This window comes from Sciurus vulgaris, assembly GCF_902686455.1.
Source record: "Sciurus vulgaris genome assembly, chromosome: 5".
Classification (NCBI taxonomy): domain Eukaryota; kingdom Metazoa; phylum Chordata; class Mammalia; order Rodentia; family Sciuridae; genus Sciurus; species Sciurus vulgaris.
In genome coordinates, this window is record NC_136465.1 from 142,636,639 (window position 1) to 142,658,301 (window position 21,663).

General features: G+C 32.5%; 1 protein-coding gene across 1 annotated transcript in view; it reads right to left on the bottom strand.

The window, feature by feature from the left end:
• PPFIA2 (PTPRF interacting protein alpha 2) overlaps window positions 1–21,663 on the bottom strand; it is a 524,056-nt gene that overhangs the window by 193,530 nt on the left and 308,863 nt on the right. Inside the window, exon 6 of the mRNA XM_079140424.1 lies at window positions 20,582–20,656. Coding sequence (XP_078996550.1) covers window positions 20,582–20,656 — 75 coding nt within the window. The remainder of the gene's footprint in view (window positions 1–20,581; window positions 20,657–21,663) is intronic.

Here is a 21,663-nt window from a genome sequence, read left to right on the forward strand (position 1 = left end):
CGAAGTGTCTGTCCAGTTTCTTGGTTCATATATTGATTGGTTTCTTTGTATTTTGGGTGTAAAACTTTGTAACTTCTTTATAAATTTTGGAGATAAGTGCTCTATCTGAAGTGCATGCAGAAAAGATTTTCTCCTACTGTGTGGACTCTCTTTTCACATTATTGATTATATCCTTTACTGAGAAAAAGCTTTTTAGTTTGAGTTCATCCCATTTATCACAGCCACATCAATGTTTATAGCAGATCAATTCACAATAGCTAGATTGTGGAACCAACCTAAATGTCTTTCAACAGATGAATGGATAAAGAAACTGTGTTATGATACACAATGGAATATTATTCAGCCATAAAGAAGAATAATATTATTGCATTTACAAATAAATGGATGGAATTGGAGAATATCATGCTAAATGAAATAAACCAATCCCCAAAAAACAAAGGCCAAATATTTTCCCTGATAAGTGGAGAATGATATATAATGGGAGTTGGGGGGGGTGGGGAGTGAGAAAAGAATGGAGGAACTTTAGATTATGTAAAAGGAAATGAGAGGGAGGGGGGTATGAAAAATGGTGGAATGAGACAGCCATCATTACCCTATGTACATGTATGATTACACAAATGGTATGAATCTACATCATGTACAACCACAGAAATGAAATGATGTGCCCCATTTTTGTACAATGAATCAAAATGCAGTCTGTAAAAAATTAAAAAATAAATATTAAAAAAAAACACACACCAAATAAATTAAAAATGAATTAAAGATCTGAATATATATCTCTCAATAGGAGACATACAAATGGTAAACAGATACATGCAAAGTTACTAAATATCACTAATCATTGGGGAAATGCACTTTAAAACACAATGAAATAGCACCTCACCCCAGTTAGAATGGCTATTATCAAAAGACAAAAAATAACTAATGATGTGGAGAAAGAGGATCTCTTATGCACTATTGTAGGAATATAAATGAGTGCAATCATTATGGAAAACAGTATAGAGTTTTCTCAGACACAAAAATAGAACTACCATGCGATTTAGCAATTGCATTACTGATTCTATACCCAAAGAAGATGAAATGAACTGTCAAAAAGACACCCGCCCTTTCAAGTTTAAAGCATCATTACTCATAGTTGCCAGAATGTGGAGTCAACCTAAATTCCATCAGTACATGAACAGACACAAAAAATATGGTATACATACAAGATGGAATACTATTCAGCTATAAAAAGCATAAAATCCTGTCAACTGGCACAACATGGGTGGAACTGGAAAACATATGTTTAATTATATATGCTGAATACCAAAAGACAAGGAATGATCTCACTTATAAAAATCTAAAAAAACTTGATCTCAAAGAAGTTGAGAACAGAATAGTGGTTACCAGAGATAAGGAGGACTAGGGGGGAGGAATAAAAGGAAAGGTCTGTAAACAGGTACAATGCCAACGTTAGAGAGGAGGAATACATCCTAGTGTTCTATGGCAAAGCAGGGTGGATGTAATTAATAATAAAGCATCATATAACTCAAATTAGTTAGAAGAAAGGTTTTGAATATACTCAGCATAAAGAACTGATGAAAGTATAAGATGCTGGAAATACTGTTATCCTGAGTTAGTCACTACCTAATGTATGCATGAATCAAAACATCACACTACCTCATAAATATCTACAAATATTATGTATCAATCAATAAAATAAAATATTTTTGTTTAACTTTTCAAGAAACCAACTCTCTTTCATTGTTTCTTTATATTATTTATTTGATCTCTATTTCATTATTGTTGCTTGGATATTTATGCTTCTTTCCTTCTACTGACTTCGAGTTTAGCTCTTGCTTTTTTAAGAACTTGAGATGCATCACTGGGTTGTTTATTTGAGCTCTTTTTATTTTTTATGTAGGTACTCATTGCTGTAAAATTCCCTGTTAGTACCACTTTTGCTGTATCCCACAGATTTTGGTATGTTGTATTTCCATTTTGATTTGAATCGAGAAATCTTTTTTTTTTTTTTTTTTTTTTTTTTACAGACTGCAGCTCAGTTTACAATAGCTAGAACCAACCTAGATGCTCTTCTGTAGGGAACATTCCCCAAGCCTATCAGACAGCAGTCACTGACACCATGGTCTAAGCAAGCCAAACAGTCTGAACAGTGAAACTGAGGTAATGGTAAAGACTCGCCATGGAATGAAGGTCTTTGCAGTTGCTGAGGCTGAGTTTGAGCTGAGGGGAGGCCTCTGTCATGCATCCCAGCAAGCTGTGATGTGAGCTTGTCCCGGCTGCCTTGCCTCATGCTGTGTGCTGGAGCTTGCTATTCCCCCAGTGTTTTGTCTCAGACCTGTTGCTGGGCAGAATTGCTTAGGCATGCTTGGTTTGTGTACACTACCTGGACCCTCGATGTATAGTTCACCTATAGGCTGACTCTGTTATACTTTAACAAGCATGTTAACCTGATTGGATAATGTTTCTATATATGTCCTGTGCAACCCTAAATAAAATTAGATCCATGCCTTCAGAGCTCGATCTCTGACGCCTGAGTAAGTGCGCTGGGTAAGGCTAGGTAAGGTAGGCATCGTTAGTCCTCACCCTCAGCGAACCCCGTCTCTGAACATCTAGACTCTTCAACAGATGAATGGATAAAGAAACTGTGGTATATATACACAATGGGATATTATTCAGCCATAAAGAAGAATAATATTATGGCATTTACAAATAAAGGGATGGAATTGGAGAATATCATGCTAAGTATTAGCCAATCCCCAAAAAACAAAGGCCGAATGTTTTCCCTGATAAGTGGAGAATGATGTATAATGGGGCTGGGGGGTGGAGAGGGAGAGAAGAATGGGGTAAATTTAGATTATGTAGAAGGAAATGAGAGTGAGGGGGGAATAAAAAATGGTGGAATGAGACAGACATCATCACCCTATGTACATACATGATTACATGAATGGTATGAATCTACATTGTGCACAACCACAGAAACGAAATAATGTACCCCATTTGTGTACAATGAATCAAAATGCAGTCCGTAAAAAATTAAAAGAAATCTTTTAATTTCCCCTTTGACATCTTCAATGACTCACAGTTGATTCAAAAGTTTGTTCAGTTCTCATTTGTTTGTGTAATTTCAACAATTTATCTTGCTGTTGATTTCTAGTTTCTTCCCATTGTGATCACAGAAGATGTAGGATATTTAATTTTTTTTTACATATTTAAATTTTTAAAATTTTTACTGTATTTTTGATTCATGGTACACAAATGGGGTACAACTTTTCATTTCTATGGTTTTACACAATGTAGATTCACACCTCTCATGTAATCATACATGTAAGTAGGGTAATCATGTCTGTCTCAGTCCACTATCTTTCCTTCCCTCACCCCCTCTTACCCCATTTCCCTCTACACAATCCAAAGTGCCTCCATTCTTCTCTTACCCACCCCCTTGTCATCCCATTATGTATCATCATCCACTTAGCAGAGAAAACATTAGACCTTTGGTTTTTTGGGATTGGCTTATTTTACTTAGCATGATATTCTCCAACTCCATCCATTTACCGGCAAATTCCATAATTTTATTATTCTTTATGGCTGAGTAGTATTCCATTATATATATAAAACCACAGTTTCTTTATCCATTCATCAATTGAAGGGCATCTTGGTTGGTTCCACAATCTAGCTATTGTGAACTGAGCAGCTATAAACATTGCTGTGGCTGCTTTACTTTAGCATGCTGATTTTAAGTCCTTTGGGGATAAACCAAAGAGTGGGATAACTGGGACAAAAGGTGGGTCCATTCCAAGTTTTCTGAGGATTCTCCATACTCTTTTCCAGAGTGGCTGCACCAATTTGCAACTCCACCAGCCATGTATGAGTGTGCCTTTTCCCCCACATCCATGCCAACACTTATTATTGCTTGTGTTCTTGATAATAGCCATTCTAATTGGAGTTAGATGAAATTTTAAGATGGTAAAGTGTTCCATAAGCTGACAAAAAGACTGTGTTCTGTTACTGCTGGATGAAATGTTCTGTATAATATAAAGTTGATCAATAGTGGGACTTAACCCTGAAGATTCTTGGTTGATTTTTCTTGTCTGGGTGATCAACTTCTTGGTAAAAGTGAGATATGAAAGTCCCCCACTATCATGGTATTGGGGTCTATCACTCCCTTTAGATCTAGTGTTGTTTGTTTTATAAAATTGTGACTTCGTCATTTAGTGCACATAGATTTATAATTGCAGTACAGTCTTGATGAATTGAACATTTTATAGTGATTTTGTTCTTACTGTTTGTCTTATAGAACTATTACTGCTTGCTTTAGGGTTCCATTTACTTGAAATATCATTTTCCATCCTCTTACCTTCAGTCTATATGTACAATGTAGACAGGATATTTTGAGGTGTTATCATTTAATCCATTTAGCAATTAAATCTTCTAATTGGATAATCAAGACTATTAGCATTCACAGTTATTATTGAAAGGTATTGAATTTTTCCTGTTATTTTGTTGAAGTTGTTTTGGATATTCTTTGTTTAATTCTTCCTCTTTTACTCATCTTTGCGGTTTGATGATTTACTGTATTAATGATATTTGGTTTCTTCCCATTTCTCATTTGTGTATCTGGTTTTCTGATGGAATTGGGTTTTATTCTTTCATGTGCTTTCATGGTGGTAATTACCTTTCTTTCACTTCTGGGTGTAGGATCCCCTTAAGCATCTTTTGTTAGACTGATCTAGTGATCATGAATTCCCTTAGTCTATGATTTTCTTGGAAGAGATTTATTTCTTCCAGTTTTGAAGGCTAACACTGCTGGGTATAGCAATCTTAGTTATTTGCTTTCTGGAGTTGAAATACAAATTTCCTTGTGCTCTCAGGCTTTACACAGTTTCTTCTCAGAAATCTTATGTTAGTCTAAAGGGTTTGTCACAAATATGACTTGTCACTTCACTATTTTAATACTCTTTCATTTATTCTGTACATTTGATGGCTTGGTTTTAATATTTTGGGTAGAGGCATTTTTCTAGTCATGTCTATTTGGTGTTATAAATGCCTCTAGTATTTGTATGCCCAATTTTCTGCTATTGTTTCATTGGATAGGTTTTCTATGTCCTTAAACTTTATTTCTTCTCCATTGGGTATGCTAATTATGCAGACATTCGATCATTCCACTGTACCCCAATGAATGCTCTTTATTCTTTCTTATTTTTTATTTATATCTGTCTGGATGTAATATTTCATAAGACCTGTCTAAAATCTCAGATGTTCTTTCTTCTGTTAGAATTTTTCATTTCCAAGATTTGTTTGGTTCTTCTCCATTTGCTGAATTTTTCATTTATATTCTTCATTGTTTTCTTATTTCATTTAAATGTTATCTGAGTTATCTTGTATTTTATCAAGTTTTTTTTAATCACTCTTTTGTATTGTTTTCTGGACATTTCATCTTCTCAGTATCATTGGAATCTGTCCCTAGAGACTTAAAAACTTTAGGAAGTGTCATATTGATTTTTTATATATCTTGGGATTTTGTGTTGAAATCTGTGCATCTGTTGGGGTGGAATTTTTCTGCTTTTATGTTATGAGCTTATTAGCAACTGGCTTTTTCCTGATATGTTTTGGGGTATTGGTTTGTTGTGCAAAGTTGAGTTTATTTCTAACTGGAAAATGTGTTATTATTTCCCTGTATCTTCCTTGTTATAAGTGGGTTTGGGCACAGTGTATATGTCTTACTAATTATGCTAAAATTAAATAATTAAAAAACCACATTGTCCAAAAATTTAAAACATTATCATCAACTTTTGGCTTGCTGGTTTAAGCAAATGATAATAATTCTTGAATTGATTATTGTACTAGGAGTTGTAAAATGCTGGCTCTCTAATTCTATCTGTCCTACTGTATTGACTATAATTTACTGTAGAGGAGAGTTTTTCTACACTTACTGTCATACTGCTTAAGTAGACATATTGTATAAAGGAAGCTCCATTCTTTCCATCAAGTTGTAAAATTTAGAATAAAAAGTTGAGGTTTAGCAAATACCAATGTTCAATGTGTTGGAGAAATTGAAGTTGATGACCACAAGAAGAAAGTTTTTTCTCTCTCTCTCATTAGTTCCATTATAGATTTATCATTCTACATCAATAAATATATATCTACTTACTTTAAAAATGTCCTTGTTTCTCATGAATAGTAGGTGACTGTCCTAAAATTTCTAGTGGCACTCTAATTTAAATGTATTGCTATTTCTATATTTTAAAAACTTTCTTTTTCTCTGTATCTATTTTTATTTCTTTCCTGAATCAATAAAACTCCCACAACGTATTTTCTGATTCTACTATAGTTTATTTACTTTCCTCTTTATCTCCAGTGACAGTGCTTTCTGAATGAAAAATCTTATGTTGACTTTAACAGTATGTTATTAACTAACAAATGGAGAGATTGTTGACAGTAACCACTCATTAAAAACCTTTAATTAAAACAGATTAAGAAGATTTGTAACTGTGTAGTTAAGAATTTGACCTTGTCCAAAGTAAAGTGAAGCTTTGGGTTTCAGTCCATAGGAAGCTATATATATCATACTTAGTAGAAGTATCTTTATTTAAGTAGGGGGCTGTCCATGATGAGTCTTAAGTGAGGGAAAAGGATGGTCATACCTGATAGTCTTAGGTTGAGGGCAGGTTATGCAATAAAAATAAAAATACAATTTAGGGGGCTTTTGGCTGCAATCTAGAGGCTGATACAAACAACATGGGTGATCAATAAATTAATTGTGTTATATAATGATACCACAATAAAACTCTGGACACCAAAGTTTGAATGAGGTTTCCTTGTTTGCAATACTCTGTTGACAATGGATTCTAGAATAACACATCCTTAGTGTAATGGAAACTACATTTGGAACACTGCTAGACTCTGCCCTTTGTGTTTATTCCTTTGGTTGATTTAAATCTCTATCTTTTACCTAAAATGAACTATCTCTGTGAGTATAATTTTCAGTGAGTACTATGTGTTTTTCTAGTGAACTATTGAAACTAAGGGTGGATCTGAGAATGACCTAAACTTACACTGATCCTAGAAGTGAGGGGGGTCTTGTGGAGTACTATGTCTTTGGACTTCACAGTTTGACTAAGTTCTGGTTATGGCATAGGATAAATACAGTCTCTGATATAGTGTTATTTGACTTAATAATATTTTGTTTTTATGATGGTAGGGAGGTGCTACACATTCAGTTGAAATCTCACTTAAAAATTGTCTTTTCTCAGAATAAGAATATGTTGTATGATATTCTCTCACAATGATGAGTAGTGGCAGGGAGCAGCAGCTGTCAGTTGGTCACAGGATAATAATGGTAAACAACTGATACTACATAGTGTATATGCATTTTTGATTTATGAAATTTCCAATTTAGGGTACATTTATTGAGATGTAGCCCCATCATAAATAAAGGAGTATCTGTACTAGCTAATCAAATTGTGAGACATTTTAGCTACTGAGATTTTAAAAATAAACCATTAGTAGATAAATTGTTAATTAAAAATGAAAGCAGTTAATATACCTCTTTTTTTCATCTACTTCCTCTTAAAATTCTACCAGTTCAACTATTTGTAACTTTCGAATTTTTCAGTATTTGAGACACACTGTACTTTCCTACTAAAAAATGAAATGGAAACAAGGAGTTCTGTATAAATCCTCTAATCTTATTTTGTATAATTTGGCATCTCATATTTTCTTATTTAAAACACAGGGGTCATTACAACACTATTAATTATTTCAGGATCTAGGTTAGAGGCCCAAATACTGAAGTTTGCACCAAGGGAGAAGATTTTTATGAAAATTACACAATTTAGTATTTTAATTTTTCCAAACAAATGCAAATATATGACTGCTTTAATGAATCTTTTCTATGAAGTCAAACATTTAATTGTAGTCCAATTATTGGCGCTTTTTAAAAGTAGGCTAATTTAACTAATTGGTTTAATTCATGCCTTATTAATTTAGTTAAGACCAGTTTTATCTCTCTTCCAATATAATGAAGTTATGAGCCTTGAAATAATCCATAGAAATATAATAGGAAGATGTCATGGTAATTTCACATAATAGGAGATGAACTGGTGCTTTATAAACATACACAAGTTTTTATATTTAAAGAAATTTTGTTATTAAGAGAAAGACCAGGCAGTATAGTATCTACTGTTAAACACTCATTTGCAGAGTCAGACCTCTTGAATTTGGTTCCTGCTTAGAAATGACATCTCTCAGAACAATTCAATAGCTTCTGTAAGTCTCAGTTTCCTAATTTTCAAAATGCTAATAATAATTTTTTTCTTCTATGTTAAGTATGATGATTAACCAAAAAAACATATATTTAGGAAAGTGTATAATTCTTAGTGCTTAGCATCATTCCAAGTAATCTCCCTCCAAAATTGTATTTGACATTCTTTTTAAGAAACACATAAATAGTGAATTGGAAGACTATTTATAAAACATATATAGTGCTATGGTATCATCCTACAAACAAAAAAGTTATTTAAAATCTAATAATAGGAGCCTTAGTCCTAAATGGAATGTAAAGTACTGTTATTTTGTTCATTGTCAAGGTCAAAGTATCAACAGAAAAATGTTTTTAATCTGCTCAAATAATAATTAATGCTGGCCTTTTGAGAACAATTTTTCTCAAAACAACTTTGTACATCAAGGTTCATGAAGTGTCTCCTTGTATATTATCTCATTCATTATGCGATAACTGAATGATAGGCAGGCCCAAAATTTATTAAAATTCCATTTCTCAGATGAAAAAACTGAGGGATAGATTTCCAGGTGTTAGAGAAATAGTAAATAACAGATCTTGGACTCAAAATTGAACTTTATGACTTTAAATTTCATTCAAATAGTTGAAATATCAGTAATTTACTTAGATAATGAGCTTTAAAATTAATAAGAATACTCTTGCATAGAGAGGAGTAAAATGGGTCAATCAATGATGTCTATGATTAAAATATTAATGTTAAACATGATCTTGCTACTAATAGAAAAAGTTCAAAATCTCATGCAAAGATAAAACAACCACATCTGCTACTATAAGAACAACAAATCCTATGCTGTCATCAAAGAAAATATTCTAAATAGGAAATAGGAAAGAGTGAAAAGATTTGCAAACAGACTTTCAATGTCTCATACACAACAGGCAGCAATTTTAACCTCTATTTTAGACAATTGCTTCATACAAGTCTTAGAAATATTCTAAACAGTGGAAGTGGCAAAGAGCAATTTTGTCAACTCTTTTCTTTGTTGTATTTTAACATGTTATCATAAGACACTTTGATTCCCTTTTACTTGGGAAAGAGTCTTTGTGCTGAAGCATATAATTATCAACAGCAAAGAGACATTTTCTATTGATGCTAATAACTTGGGTAATTTACAGTTTCTACACTTATCTTTATAATAAGAAATCATACGTCTTTTTGAATAAATACTGGTTCAACAATGCTGAAACTTTTGGGTTTGCCAACAAAAGAAAAAAAGGACACCATTCAATTATCATTCAAATCTACTATGAAATGTAACCAATCAAGAACTCTATAATTTTTTAACTCAAAATTCCAACAGAAGGAATAGGTTCCCAGTAATTTTGCTGCAGGATAAAAACCTAGTCTCAGAGTGTTTACATTGTCTTCAAGGGATCAAAGTTGAGCTGCAAGGATGTCATTGCCTAATGCAAACACTGCTGTCATTAAACAAATACTCCTTCCTGGTAAGCTTGGCTATGGCGACTCACTTTGATTTTTAATAAAACAAAACCCTTGTATTTTACTTTCTTAGATTATTAATTCGAAGTAGGCAGGAATTTACCAATATGATTATTACTGTTGAAAATAAACTAATCAGATGAATGAGCTTTATGTGGTTTACATAAACATGTTGGAAACTGGAAAGTCATTATAAGATTAATCATTTTTACAAAGCAATGATAGACATGCAAAATGTTTTTACCCTACTAAAATGAGAGACAGAATTAAAAGGTCCAAAACTGAATTGTTTGCAAAGGGGCCTATCAAAAGAAATAATTTTCAGTTTTGGAATTCTGAAAAATCTTAATAACTTTTGCAGTGATCTCTTTTTGTACATCTGGAGTTTTTCTGAACAGACATGGCCACTTTAATTTGAAGTGAAAATTGATAGTCATTTCAGTAATTCTGCATATAAATGGTCCTAGACTTTCAAATGAATATTGGTATTTTCTCCCTTAATGCAAATTCCTTAATAATTACAAATTCTCACTTTCAACTTGTTTTTCTGGGTTATTTTCAGCTATTTAAGTTTCTTTAAAAATAAATATACTGAATTGTACATGGATTTCAGAAGTTTCTTAAGTTTTTACCCCTGAAAAGTTTTAGGAAAACATATTATTTTTGAATTTATTCTGAGTGGTCAATGTCATAATAGAAAAGGTTAGTTTTATGTTCATATCTCCTTCTTTTGAATTGGTATTAATAAAAAATTTATAAATTTAAGTAAGGACCTATGAGAGGGTAATCCATGTTGTTTCCATTGGTAAGGTTTGTAGCAAATTGGATTTTATTTAATTGGTTGTGGTAAATTTATGAGAACTCCCTCTGAGACTACCATGCCATACTAAATTTTTTTTTGCTTAGTTTTATTGACTCATTGTCATGTTCTGTGTGATCTTGTTCTTAGTCTCTTTAAGCTCATAAACAGGTATTGTTTTTACCTCTCTTAGTAGCTGTTTTCTTGGTAAAGATCCCTCTAATAAAATCCTCTGTCTTTCTTCTCTCTCCAGATGAAAATCTATTCATCACTACACTATCCGTTGTCTCCCTTCATTCATTTTGCAGAGGAAAGAGTTCTACTACTTGGGATTAGTCATGCTTATCCTCCATGGTTTTGTCTATCAACAATTCATTCTCCTTTGTTTCTTCCTTTCCTTCCATTGGCTATAAACATTTTCATTTCTCGACCATTCTGAGAAGGCTCTCAATACTGCTCCAACTCATTCAACTTTTACCCTCCCATCCTTTGGTCGACAAATTTCTCAAAAGAATATTACTTACTGTCTCGTCTCCCTTCTTAAACTTCTATTTGACTCATAAATTCTGTTCAGCACAATTATTATCCTTTCTTTAAAGTTTATTGAAATCATATTTGCAAACATTCCCAGTGGCCTTCTTATTATAAGTCTAATCAATTCATATAAGACACAATCCTCCCTACTTTCATTAAACACTGGGCACAGTTGACCTCCTCCAACCTCGACCTTTAAAATGCTCTCAGTGTTATACTGACTTTCATGGGGTCTCTCTCTCTCTCTCTCTCTCTCTCCCCCTCTTCTTCTCAGTCTCTTATATTTTTGAGGGGTAATTTCCACCTGTGCTTACATCTGTTCACTTTTTCCATCTCTCCTTCATTCCCATGCATTGAACATAGTACTGAAACCAGAACTGGAGACAGGCAGTTAGTGTAGAAATAGGGGATCAGGTCAAATCAAGAAAATGGAGGCCATGAAAGCCATCTGCCTCTGGAAGTTGGAGACATCCATGGGAGAGTGGAACGCCAAGGACTTCCAGAGCCCATTGATTACCAAATTTACCTGCCCTTTTCAAGGACTGCAAGCAAGGAGCTATTAATTAATGCCCTCCTGGGCCCATGCCTGGCTGAATCACTTTGGCCTTCCCCCTGCTCCATCTGCTTCTCACTTTCTACATCTTACCTGAAAAATCAGGCCTAGTCAAGTAGGCAGGAAGAAAAGATAAGCGGGGAGAGAACTGGAGAACAAAAGAGACCTTAACCTATAAAAGATGTAGGGTGTGCTCACTTCTTGGGACTTCAGAACATCAGCCATGGCCCCCTTCTCCCTCCTGGGAGAAGTCTTTATTATTACTACTTTTAAATAAAACCTGCTTAATATGCTTGCCTTGGTGTGCTTCTCTAGTGTTCAAACATCAACATTAGAGGGAGCAGAACTTGTCACCAGTAAACTGTGGTATCAGTACTAGTTCTTTATCCAATTAAAAGATTGTTGCAGTGATCATATGGAATAATATGTATTGCAATGGTCATGATTCATAAACCCCCAGAAGTGAATCCAGTTCTTTTAACTCCTCTCACTGTCCTGATCCAGCATTCTGCTAAATGTTAATGATATTTCGCTTTCTATGCAATATCTTTCATTTCTCTTTAGAAAATAAACTTCAGGAATAAAGCTGATTGTAGATAAGGTAAAATTAAATGTTAATTTCCCTGAGAAAATTTGACTTGAAAGTTGCTAAATGCTGTGGTTACAGAATAAGCATACATGGAGTAAAAGATACAAAAAGTGTAGTTCTGGCTACAACTAAACATGACAGTCTTTTTATATACAATGCAGTCATGTGGAAAAACGCTTTTAAAATAAACACGCCTGTGTATTCACTGCAAATTAGTCTGTCAATTGAATTTTTACAGGAGCTTCTGAATAATCCATTTTGACTGACTTAATTAAAAAATTAAAGAAGTATATGGGCTTTGGCTAAAAAAGAACAGATTGTTAGAATATTTTCAATTCCTCTTTGCATTGGCATTTTATTGCACTTTTTTGTGGTTTTTCCAATTTTAAGCAATAACAAAGATGTTTTGCAATAAATAAAGAACTTATGGTATTTATTATATCTAAATCATTTGGATTCACTTTTTTAGGATGATAAACTAGAAAATGTCTTCATCGTTAACACAATCTACCTATGTGGGGCCATTCACACCATATACGTACAGCAAATTTTCATTAAGTATATATTTTTTATAATAATTTGACTCTTGCATTTATATCTTGCATTCTTAAAAGAACATTAAAAAATGCTAGACTGAGTAATACCTGTATGGTTCATTAATTTCTGTTTTTGGCTCCTGATTATTTTGAGAAATCATAATGATCCTATTAAATCTAAACTTTAATTTAGTATCATGACCATCATATGCTTTTTAAAAAAATCTTTAACTTTTAGAAATAGCCTTGATCTGTAAAATTGAAAATCAGATCATCTCTTTTCTCCCACAGAAACTTCCTATTGACTCACTACTGCCTAGAGGACAAAGTCTCAGCTCTAGTCACCTCTAGCTCAGATCATCCTGTTTTGGCAACCTCACTCCCATCCCCGCCCACTTCCCTTCTCTTACACTAAGTCGATTTCATAAACTCTTTTCAGTCACTGCTTGAATCTGCGTAAAGTGCTTTATTTCTTTAGGAAGTCTTTTGTAATACTATCTATTCTTTGTCATTCACAGACATACAATTGATCCTTTCCTTTTGTAGTAGTACTAAATTGTGTACCTACTTTCATTTTCAGATTAGTCATTTTATTATAGTTGTGTTTATTGCAGTAGAATATATGTAGCATAAAATTAGCTATTCTAGCTACTTTTAAGTGTGCCATTCAAAGGCATTAAATAACACTCACCTTGATACAGAGTTATTGCCATGATCCATCTCCAGATTATCTTCCCAGATTAAAATTTAATATACATTAAATTCTAACTCTCCATTATAATTAAAACACATCTATTTCCATACTATACTAGAGAGCAGAACTAATTCTTTGTTTTATTTATACCCAGTACTTAAAAAATGTCTGTCAAACAAAAGATGTCCAATAAATGTGAATTGAAGTGTCATAATCAAAATAGCACATCAGATCATCGTGCTAGCTAACCATATCAGATCACACTGACTTCTTACTTCACTCCACCCAAAACAAAATATAAGAACGCAAGAAATAAAGACATATTTTCAAGAGATTTCACATTACCAAAAGGATGAAACAAACAAAAAAACCAGAAGCAAAACAAATAAATATTTTTAGGGCTTTTGCTTTTCACAAAGTATAAAACCTAAAATTTTAGCATGGCATTGAGAGCCCTCTAGAACTAGAGTCCTTTCAACCTTTTCACCTTTCTCTTTTACTTCTTTTTATCCCTGAATCTTATCAACACATCTTTTATCTTTGAAAGGTGGAGTTTCTGGTTTTCTTAAACATACTGTCCTCTCAGCCTGAAATGTTTTCACTCAGTTTTGAAGATGTCATAGTCCTCCTTCAAGGGAATGTTCACACACTTTAGTTTTCTTACCATTTGATTCAGAATAAATGCTCTACTCCTCTCCTTTGCACTCTGATATATTTTGAATGCATTTTGATTATATCTTAGGTGGTTTTATGCCTTTCTCCTTTAATAGAGGGTAAGTTAATGAAAATATGCATAATAAATAATATTTTATTTTATTTTTTTCAATTCTGTCCTTTCAGAGACTCCCCAAATTTTCTGCATATTGTAGGTGCTCAATAACATACTGGAAGAACAAACACTTTGTCCATTGTGTACAAATGATCAACATACTGATGTTTACTGAGCATGTTTGAGTTTATTCAAATTATCCATTCAGGAGACAGCTAGGGAACAGATGAAAATATTGGTCAAAATGAACTATATACACAAGGCAGTCTGACAAATATACTTTGATTACAAGTTTGAATCACTATACTGAGTGAAATAAATGTAAGTGAAAAAGAGGTAGTCTATTTCTCAGGGAACCAATGACCTAGGCTTAGAGAAGTATAAACTAATAGTAAAAATTTGTTGAAGACCCATAATATATGCTTAAATAATGAAATTTAGCAATTTAAACTATGGAGCAAAACTAGTTGATGAGGAATCATAAGAGATTTCATTAAATGGGCAAAGTCTAAACTTAAGCTTCTTCACAGCAAAGAAAACGATCAAGAAAGTGGAGAGAAAGCCTACAGAATGGGAGAAAATGTTTACCACCTGCACCTCAGATACAACATTAATCTCCAGGATATATAAAGAACTCAAAAAACTTAACACCAAGAAAACAAATAACCCAATCGATAAATGGGTAAAGGAACTGAACAGGCACTTCACAGAAGAAATATGATTGGTCAACAAATATATGAAAAATATTCAATATCTCTAGCAGTTAGAGAAATGCTAATTAAAACTACACTTTGATTTCATCTCACTCTAGTTGAAACGTCAATTATTAAGAATACAAGTAAAAATAAATGGTGGTGAAGATGTGAGGAAAAAGGTACACTCATACAAACTAGTGCAATCACTCTGGAAAGCAATATTGGGCTTCCTCAGAAAACTTGGAATGAAATCACCATAGGACCCAGCTACCCACTTCTCGGTTTATACCCAAAGGACTTAAAATCAGCATACTATAATGATGTGGCCATATCAATGTTTAGAGCAACTCAATTCACAATAGCTAAACTGTAGAACCAGTCTTGGTGCTCTTCAACAGATGAATGGATAAATAAAATGTGGTATATATACACAATGGAATATTACTCAGCCATAAATAAGAACAAAATTATGTCATTTGCTGGTAAATGTATGGAACTGGAGACTGTCATTGTTAAGTGAAATAAGTCAATTCCCAAAAACCAAAGGTCAATGTCCTCTCTGATATGTGGATTCTAACTCACAGTGGGGGTGGGGGTAGGGAAGAATAGAAGTACTTTGGATTAGGCAAAAGAGAGTGAAGGGATAGAATGGGGAATGGGAATAGGAAAGATAGTAGAATGCATGGGACATTACTTTCCTATGTTCATACAAGAATACATGACTAATATAATTCCACATTAAGTATAACCAGAAGAATGAGAAGTTGTATTCCATGTATGTATAATATGTCAAAATACATTCTACTGTCATGTATAACTAAAAAGAATAAATAAAGAAAAAATGTTTCAAAAATAAAAATGAATAAATGAGTTTAGAAGAGGAAGTATGATTTTGACTGGTGGATTGGGATTGTGGAGACATTCCAGGAGATAAATTAACATGAGTAACATTTAGAGCCTAGAAAAATGTTAATGGCTTTCAAAACTAGTGCATGGTCTAATTTCATAAGACCTTAGGATGACTCAGTCAAGGCAGGAGGAGTAATGAGAGTTAAAACTGCATTTGTAGGTTGAAAAGATTTTTGATGGTATATTACAGGTATATGAAATATATGTCATTATATTATTAACATATATTAATATCACATATATCACTGTTATTAATATAGAGTATATTATATATGTCTAATAGGTGAAAATTGTTATGTTTTGGATGTGAGGTGTCCCCCAAAAGCTCATGTGTGAAATAATGCAAGAAAGTTTAGAGGAGAAATAATTGGGTTATGAGAGCCTTAATTCTCAGTGAATTAATTCCCTGATGGGATTAAATGAGTAGTAACTGAAGGTGAGTAGGTTATGGCTCAAGGAGTTGGGTATTGGGTCCTGCCTTTGAAGTATATATTTTGTATCTGGTGAATGGAGTCTCTCTCTCTGCTTTCTTATTATCATGTGAGCTGCTTCCCTCCACCACACTCTTCTACCATGATGTTCTGCCTTACCTCGAGCATTAAGGAATGGAGCCAGCTATCTATGGACTGAGACCTCTGAAAATGTGATCCCTCAAAAAAAGTTTTCCTCCTCTAAAATTGTTCTTGTCAGTTCTTTTAGTTTCACAGAAGTTAAAGAGCTGACTAAAATAAGAATATATCATAAAAAATAATTGAGGTTCAATTTTAACCTTTTAGAATTATATAGTAGAAAGGGATAGCAGGCAAGGACAGATTAAAAACTCACTGCATGTGCCCAGGTGAGAATTTAAAAGATCTGAACAATTACAATTTTAATATATATGGGAAAAGAGGAGAGATGGATAGGAGGAACAATGGAACAATTCATTTGCATGTATAGATTGGAAGGTCCTGAATGTAGACAGCTGAGAAAAAGTCAAAGATAACCACATCATCAAGTAGGACAGAGCAGTGGTACATTAAGAGAAATAACTTCTTTTGTCTCATTTATTAAATAATTGTACCATCTAACTGCTGGAATTATTGTGCAAACACATATATATTTAGCAGAAAGCCTTGAGATTTAAAGTAGTCAGTAAATACTATTATTAAATGCTCAATAAAATGACGTAGTAATAGTTACTATTGAAAATTATACCTGAATTTAAAATATCTTTGTTATTTTATTTTTACAAGAATAATGAAAAGTCATAAAGCAAAATGCAAACACTACAGAAATACACAGTGTATGTACTTTCAAACAGCAAAGACAACTAATAAGAGTTTGGTACTTATAGATAAAACATTTTTTTTCTATTCCTATAGAATAGAAATATACATTATTATTGTTTCTGTTTGTAAAAAAAAAAATGGGGTCATCCTATACAACTTTATCCTTTTTATATAGAACAGTATTTTGGAGCTTTTCCCAGAACAACACTGGTATTTCCTGTTCTGTTTAATGAGGTCACTTACTTTATTACATTAGTGTACCTATGTAGAATCTAAGGAACCATCTGGAAAACTAGGTGGAGATTCAGCCTCAATCAAAGCAGATGATACCTTTGTGTAAATTAAGAAATAGGTTCAGATAGGTATTCATAATTTTTCTGGTGTATGTCCTGATAGCCAACTCTGAGCTGAATTTCAATCCTTGCCTTTGTTTCTTGTTGGGCACTTGTGACAGAATAATATGGAACGTGTCAAATGGTCTTTTTTTTTTTTGAAAATTTCTTATGGAAGTTCGAAGGCAGCATGAATCTCAAGCTGTAGATTTTGGTTTCTTGTCAGCAGAAATCATAGTTGAGGCCTTGGATGGATAAGAATGGATGAGAAAGACAGAAGAGCTCCACGGAGGAGATTATATAAAAAAACTTATTGAAGAGTGATAGGTCCAAATCCATCTGTGACATTGGACAAGGGGATCCAGAGACAATGCATAAACGGTAAAATGATCTCCATTCAAGTCATATCATAAACTCTAGTCTGTCAACTTTTCAGGCTACATATTCACATGTATGTATGAATATATCAAGGTATCACTCACAATCTGAGTCTCTGCTCTCTGTTTTCTGTTTTCTAAATTTGGGAACTGAATCCATTCAGAAAAACATTTGGATAAATTCCCTACTGTCTGAACTGTCACTCACCACCACAAACAGAGGAACCAAACAGATTCTGATAACATAAGGTACTCACTCTCCAAACTTACTATATGAGCTCAAGAAACAAGTGAATTATAAGGCACACTTATACATACATTTAAATTTTATTTTAAAATCTGGAGCATCAAGTAAAATTTCCTCCAGTCCTTTGCGACATTCAGCCATGTGCGACTTTAGTTCTAGTAGTTAATTATTCTATCTTTGTTATATATTTTTGTTGGGCTCTTAATAATATGTTCTTGAACAGCTTTAATTTTATTTCCATGAAAATTCTTTGTTTTCTTAAATATTTTCTTCAATTGCTTCTTCTAACAATCAAACTTCAACAAGTTTCTGCTTTCTAAAACTGATAATAGTGTGATTTTTTCCTAAACATATTTTGTCATGTTTCTAAATTTATCTTGTTTTCAGTGTGTTCTGTTTTACTTATAGAGATTTATTGTACTAATTGCTATTACTATAGAGAATCAAGGACTTGAATTTTAGTGCCCTGATTTTTAGTATTTCACTTTAAAATATTAATTTCACTATAAAGTAAAAGTTGACTTTTTCTCACTTTCTTAAAAATTCTAATTATTTATAAATATTTTTTCATTAGAAAACTAAGTTAATATTTTTGGGGTTTTGGTTAAGGCACATGGATTTACAATCAATGATAAGAAGAAAAACATATTGAAGATAATAAGCACAACAAATATTTTTTTCTTACATTTACAAATTATTTAAAGTGAAAAAAGTATTCAAAAAGGCTTCAGTAGATATAAAAGGAATGCTAATTATTTAAAATTTGTTTTTCTATGTCTAAGGAATCAAACATGGTACTGCCTACAAGAGACTAAGAAAATATTTTAGGGCTAAAATAAATTATATAAACAGTTAAAATCTTTCCTATAGCTTTTTTCTCAATTATTCTCCCATTTTAGGTAGAACTGAATTAACTATTCCATTGATAATTCTGGAGCAAATTTTTAAAGTCTCACTTGAACATATGGGACATTTGTATTTCTTTAGCTAAGTGGTTCCACCACACCTTTGTTTATAATAAACAAATTCTATCATTGCCATATTCAGTGATACTTTAATGTTAGTAGTCATCAAAACTTTTGTTTACCATTATCAATAAAATAGTTTGAGGGATGCACTAAAAATAAGTATACATATTTAACATATATGAAAATCAAAATTAACATTGATAAAATACAAAATGAATATACACGTAACATTGTCTACTTTATGCCCCCAGAATGCATATGTTCTAATTTGTAGATAATTTGTCTGTTTCATTTCATAAAAGCACTGAGTTATTCTTCTTGTTACCTAGCATCTCAGAGGTTCTTTTCTTCTATGATGATTGAGAGATACCAATCCTTTATTTCTTCTTCTTTTTTACATTCTTAAACCATTGTCTGCTAAGCTGAATCTGTTCAACAAAAGGCTTTTTTTTCTGTTTTAAAAACTATTATGTGACAATTTATACTTTTAACATGGAAGCCTTTAATTTTCCTGAAACTTATCCTTTCTAGAGTTAAAGTTTCCTAATTTTTAAAAGTTTAAATTGTTCTTCCTGGAGTAAACAAAAGCATATCTAAACGCGTCTAGTTGACCTGTCTTATATTAAATAACATGGGAGTTTTATTGGACATGATTTTTTTTGTTGTTTGAAAACATATTTGTGTACACATTGTATATGTAAGTGTTATTTTGTTATGAATATCTTTATAAGATTTATCATTGCTGACACTAACCTCTTATCTAATGAGTTAACCTCTTACAGCCTTAATTATTAAAAGCAGAAATATTTGATGAATAATTTTAATTATGTCTACTACTAGAAAAACTAATGATACATTACTGGAATTTACTTCTGGGGAAAAAAGTTGCCTTATAAATAAATGTTAAAGAGAGAAGGGTATTTTAGTTGTTGAAAAGATTTGTTTCCTGTGGTGTGCACGTATGCCTGTGTGTGTTGTCTAATTATGCAAGCTTATTTGTGCACTAAAAATTAAAAGAAGCAAAATCTTCTAAAATGAAAGCAACTCTTTAAATCTTGAAGAGACAGTTTAAAATGTTTTCTTAACAGTTTGGAATGATAGCAAAAGATGTGGATCAATGAAGCCACTAGACATGGGCACAATGGTTTTCAAAGATATGAATAGGCAGGCATTTAGGGGAATTAAGTGTGTGTGTGTGTGTGTGTGTGTGTGTGTGTATCTAATGAGTTAACTTCATTTATATAATTTTCTAGGTTTAACAGATATTTGACGTATTTTCCAATACGGGGACCATGTTTTGCTTCTTGAAAGGACTGGTACTCTGACAGTGGTTTTTCTATGTCTCTGTCTCACTCTTGATAATTTTCCTTTGGTCTCTTAGTGACAGATCTAAATAACCAGAAATCAGAAAACATGACTCTGGAAACTAGTTTGAAAAGGCCTTGTTCAATGGCGTAGGCAGAAAATATTTTTTTGTGTGCGTGACAGTTTTAATAAAAGTGACGTGAAACACAAGGGACATAATGTTAGCGATATTGCACCTCAAAAGGGGAGAAAGTGCAGTATGTTACCTCCTGATTAGCAGCAGCTAGTTCTTCTTCCAGTGCAGAGACTCTTTCTAAAGAAACCCTCAGTCGCTCCCTTACCTAGAAGAAAAATCAAAATATGTGCAGTAATGTACAGCCCATGCATATTAAACTGTGCTGAACCCATCATTAACACCATCAGAGACAATTTGGCAAATATTAAAGTATTTATAGCCCTAAGTGCCCAGAATAATAAACTTGGCAGGAATACTATGAATACATTGTCACCTCGTAGAATCACTGTATCAAGGGATTTCCTTGTAAGCAAATTCTTTTGATGGTTCACTGATAGAACTTCCGAAGGGGTTGGAGATTGACTGGTCTTGTTCTCAATTCTTATTCATAGTAAAGTATATTATGAATTCATCTGAAAAATAGTGACTGATTAAGCATGAAAAATAGGCAAAATTTTTCTGTCTTTTTAAAATAAGTAAATTTTTATTTGGCATCTATATTGTAACATTAAAAATTATTTGTCTAAAAGCAAAGTGTTCTAAGAACCTGAAACTTGTCTACTACTCCTATATTTTGTATTATTTTGAAGTTTATATTGTTTATGCGATCTCTCAAAAACAATTCAAATTCCCAACTATCTTCCAGATTTCAAAGGCAGAACCATATATTTTGTAGAACCAAAAACTGCACCTTTAAGTTTGAAAGTAATGATGATTAACAAATATTTCATACATGAATGAAACTCCAAGAAGTTTATTAGACTCTGGCTTTCCTTAACTTCTAAAATTGTTTTATTTGTTGTATGTTTAGACCTATAGATGTTCTCTACATTGCATTTATCAAAAGTAAAATATTAAGAGAAAAATAGTTTGCTGAATTAAAATGAAAGACTACAGTAGTTTAGTTTTCCTTTAAAAGTATCAAATATATAACATTAAGATGCAGTTGATCATGAATTTTAATTACTTAGGAATTAACAAATTTTTCCATGTGAATGTTACAGTATTTATGTAGTGAATATTTATTTTAATGTTAAAATCATATTCCTTTATAGTTTAAATTTGACAGTGTAAGAATAAATGGTATTTGTGTTGTTTTAATAACAATGAACT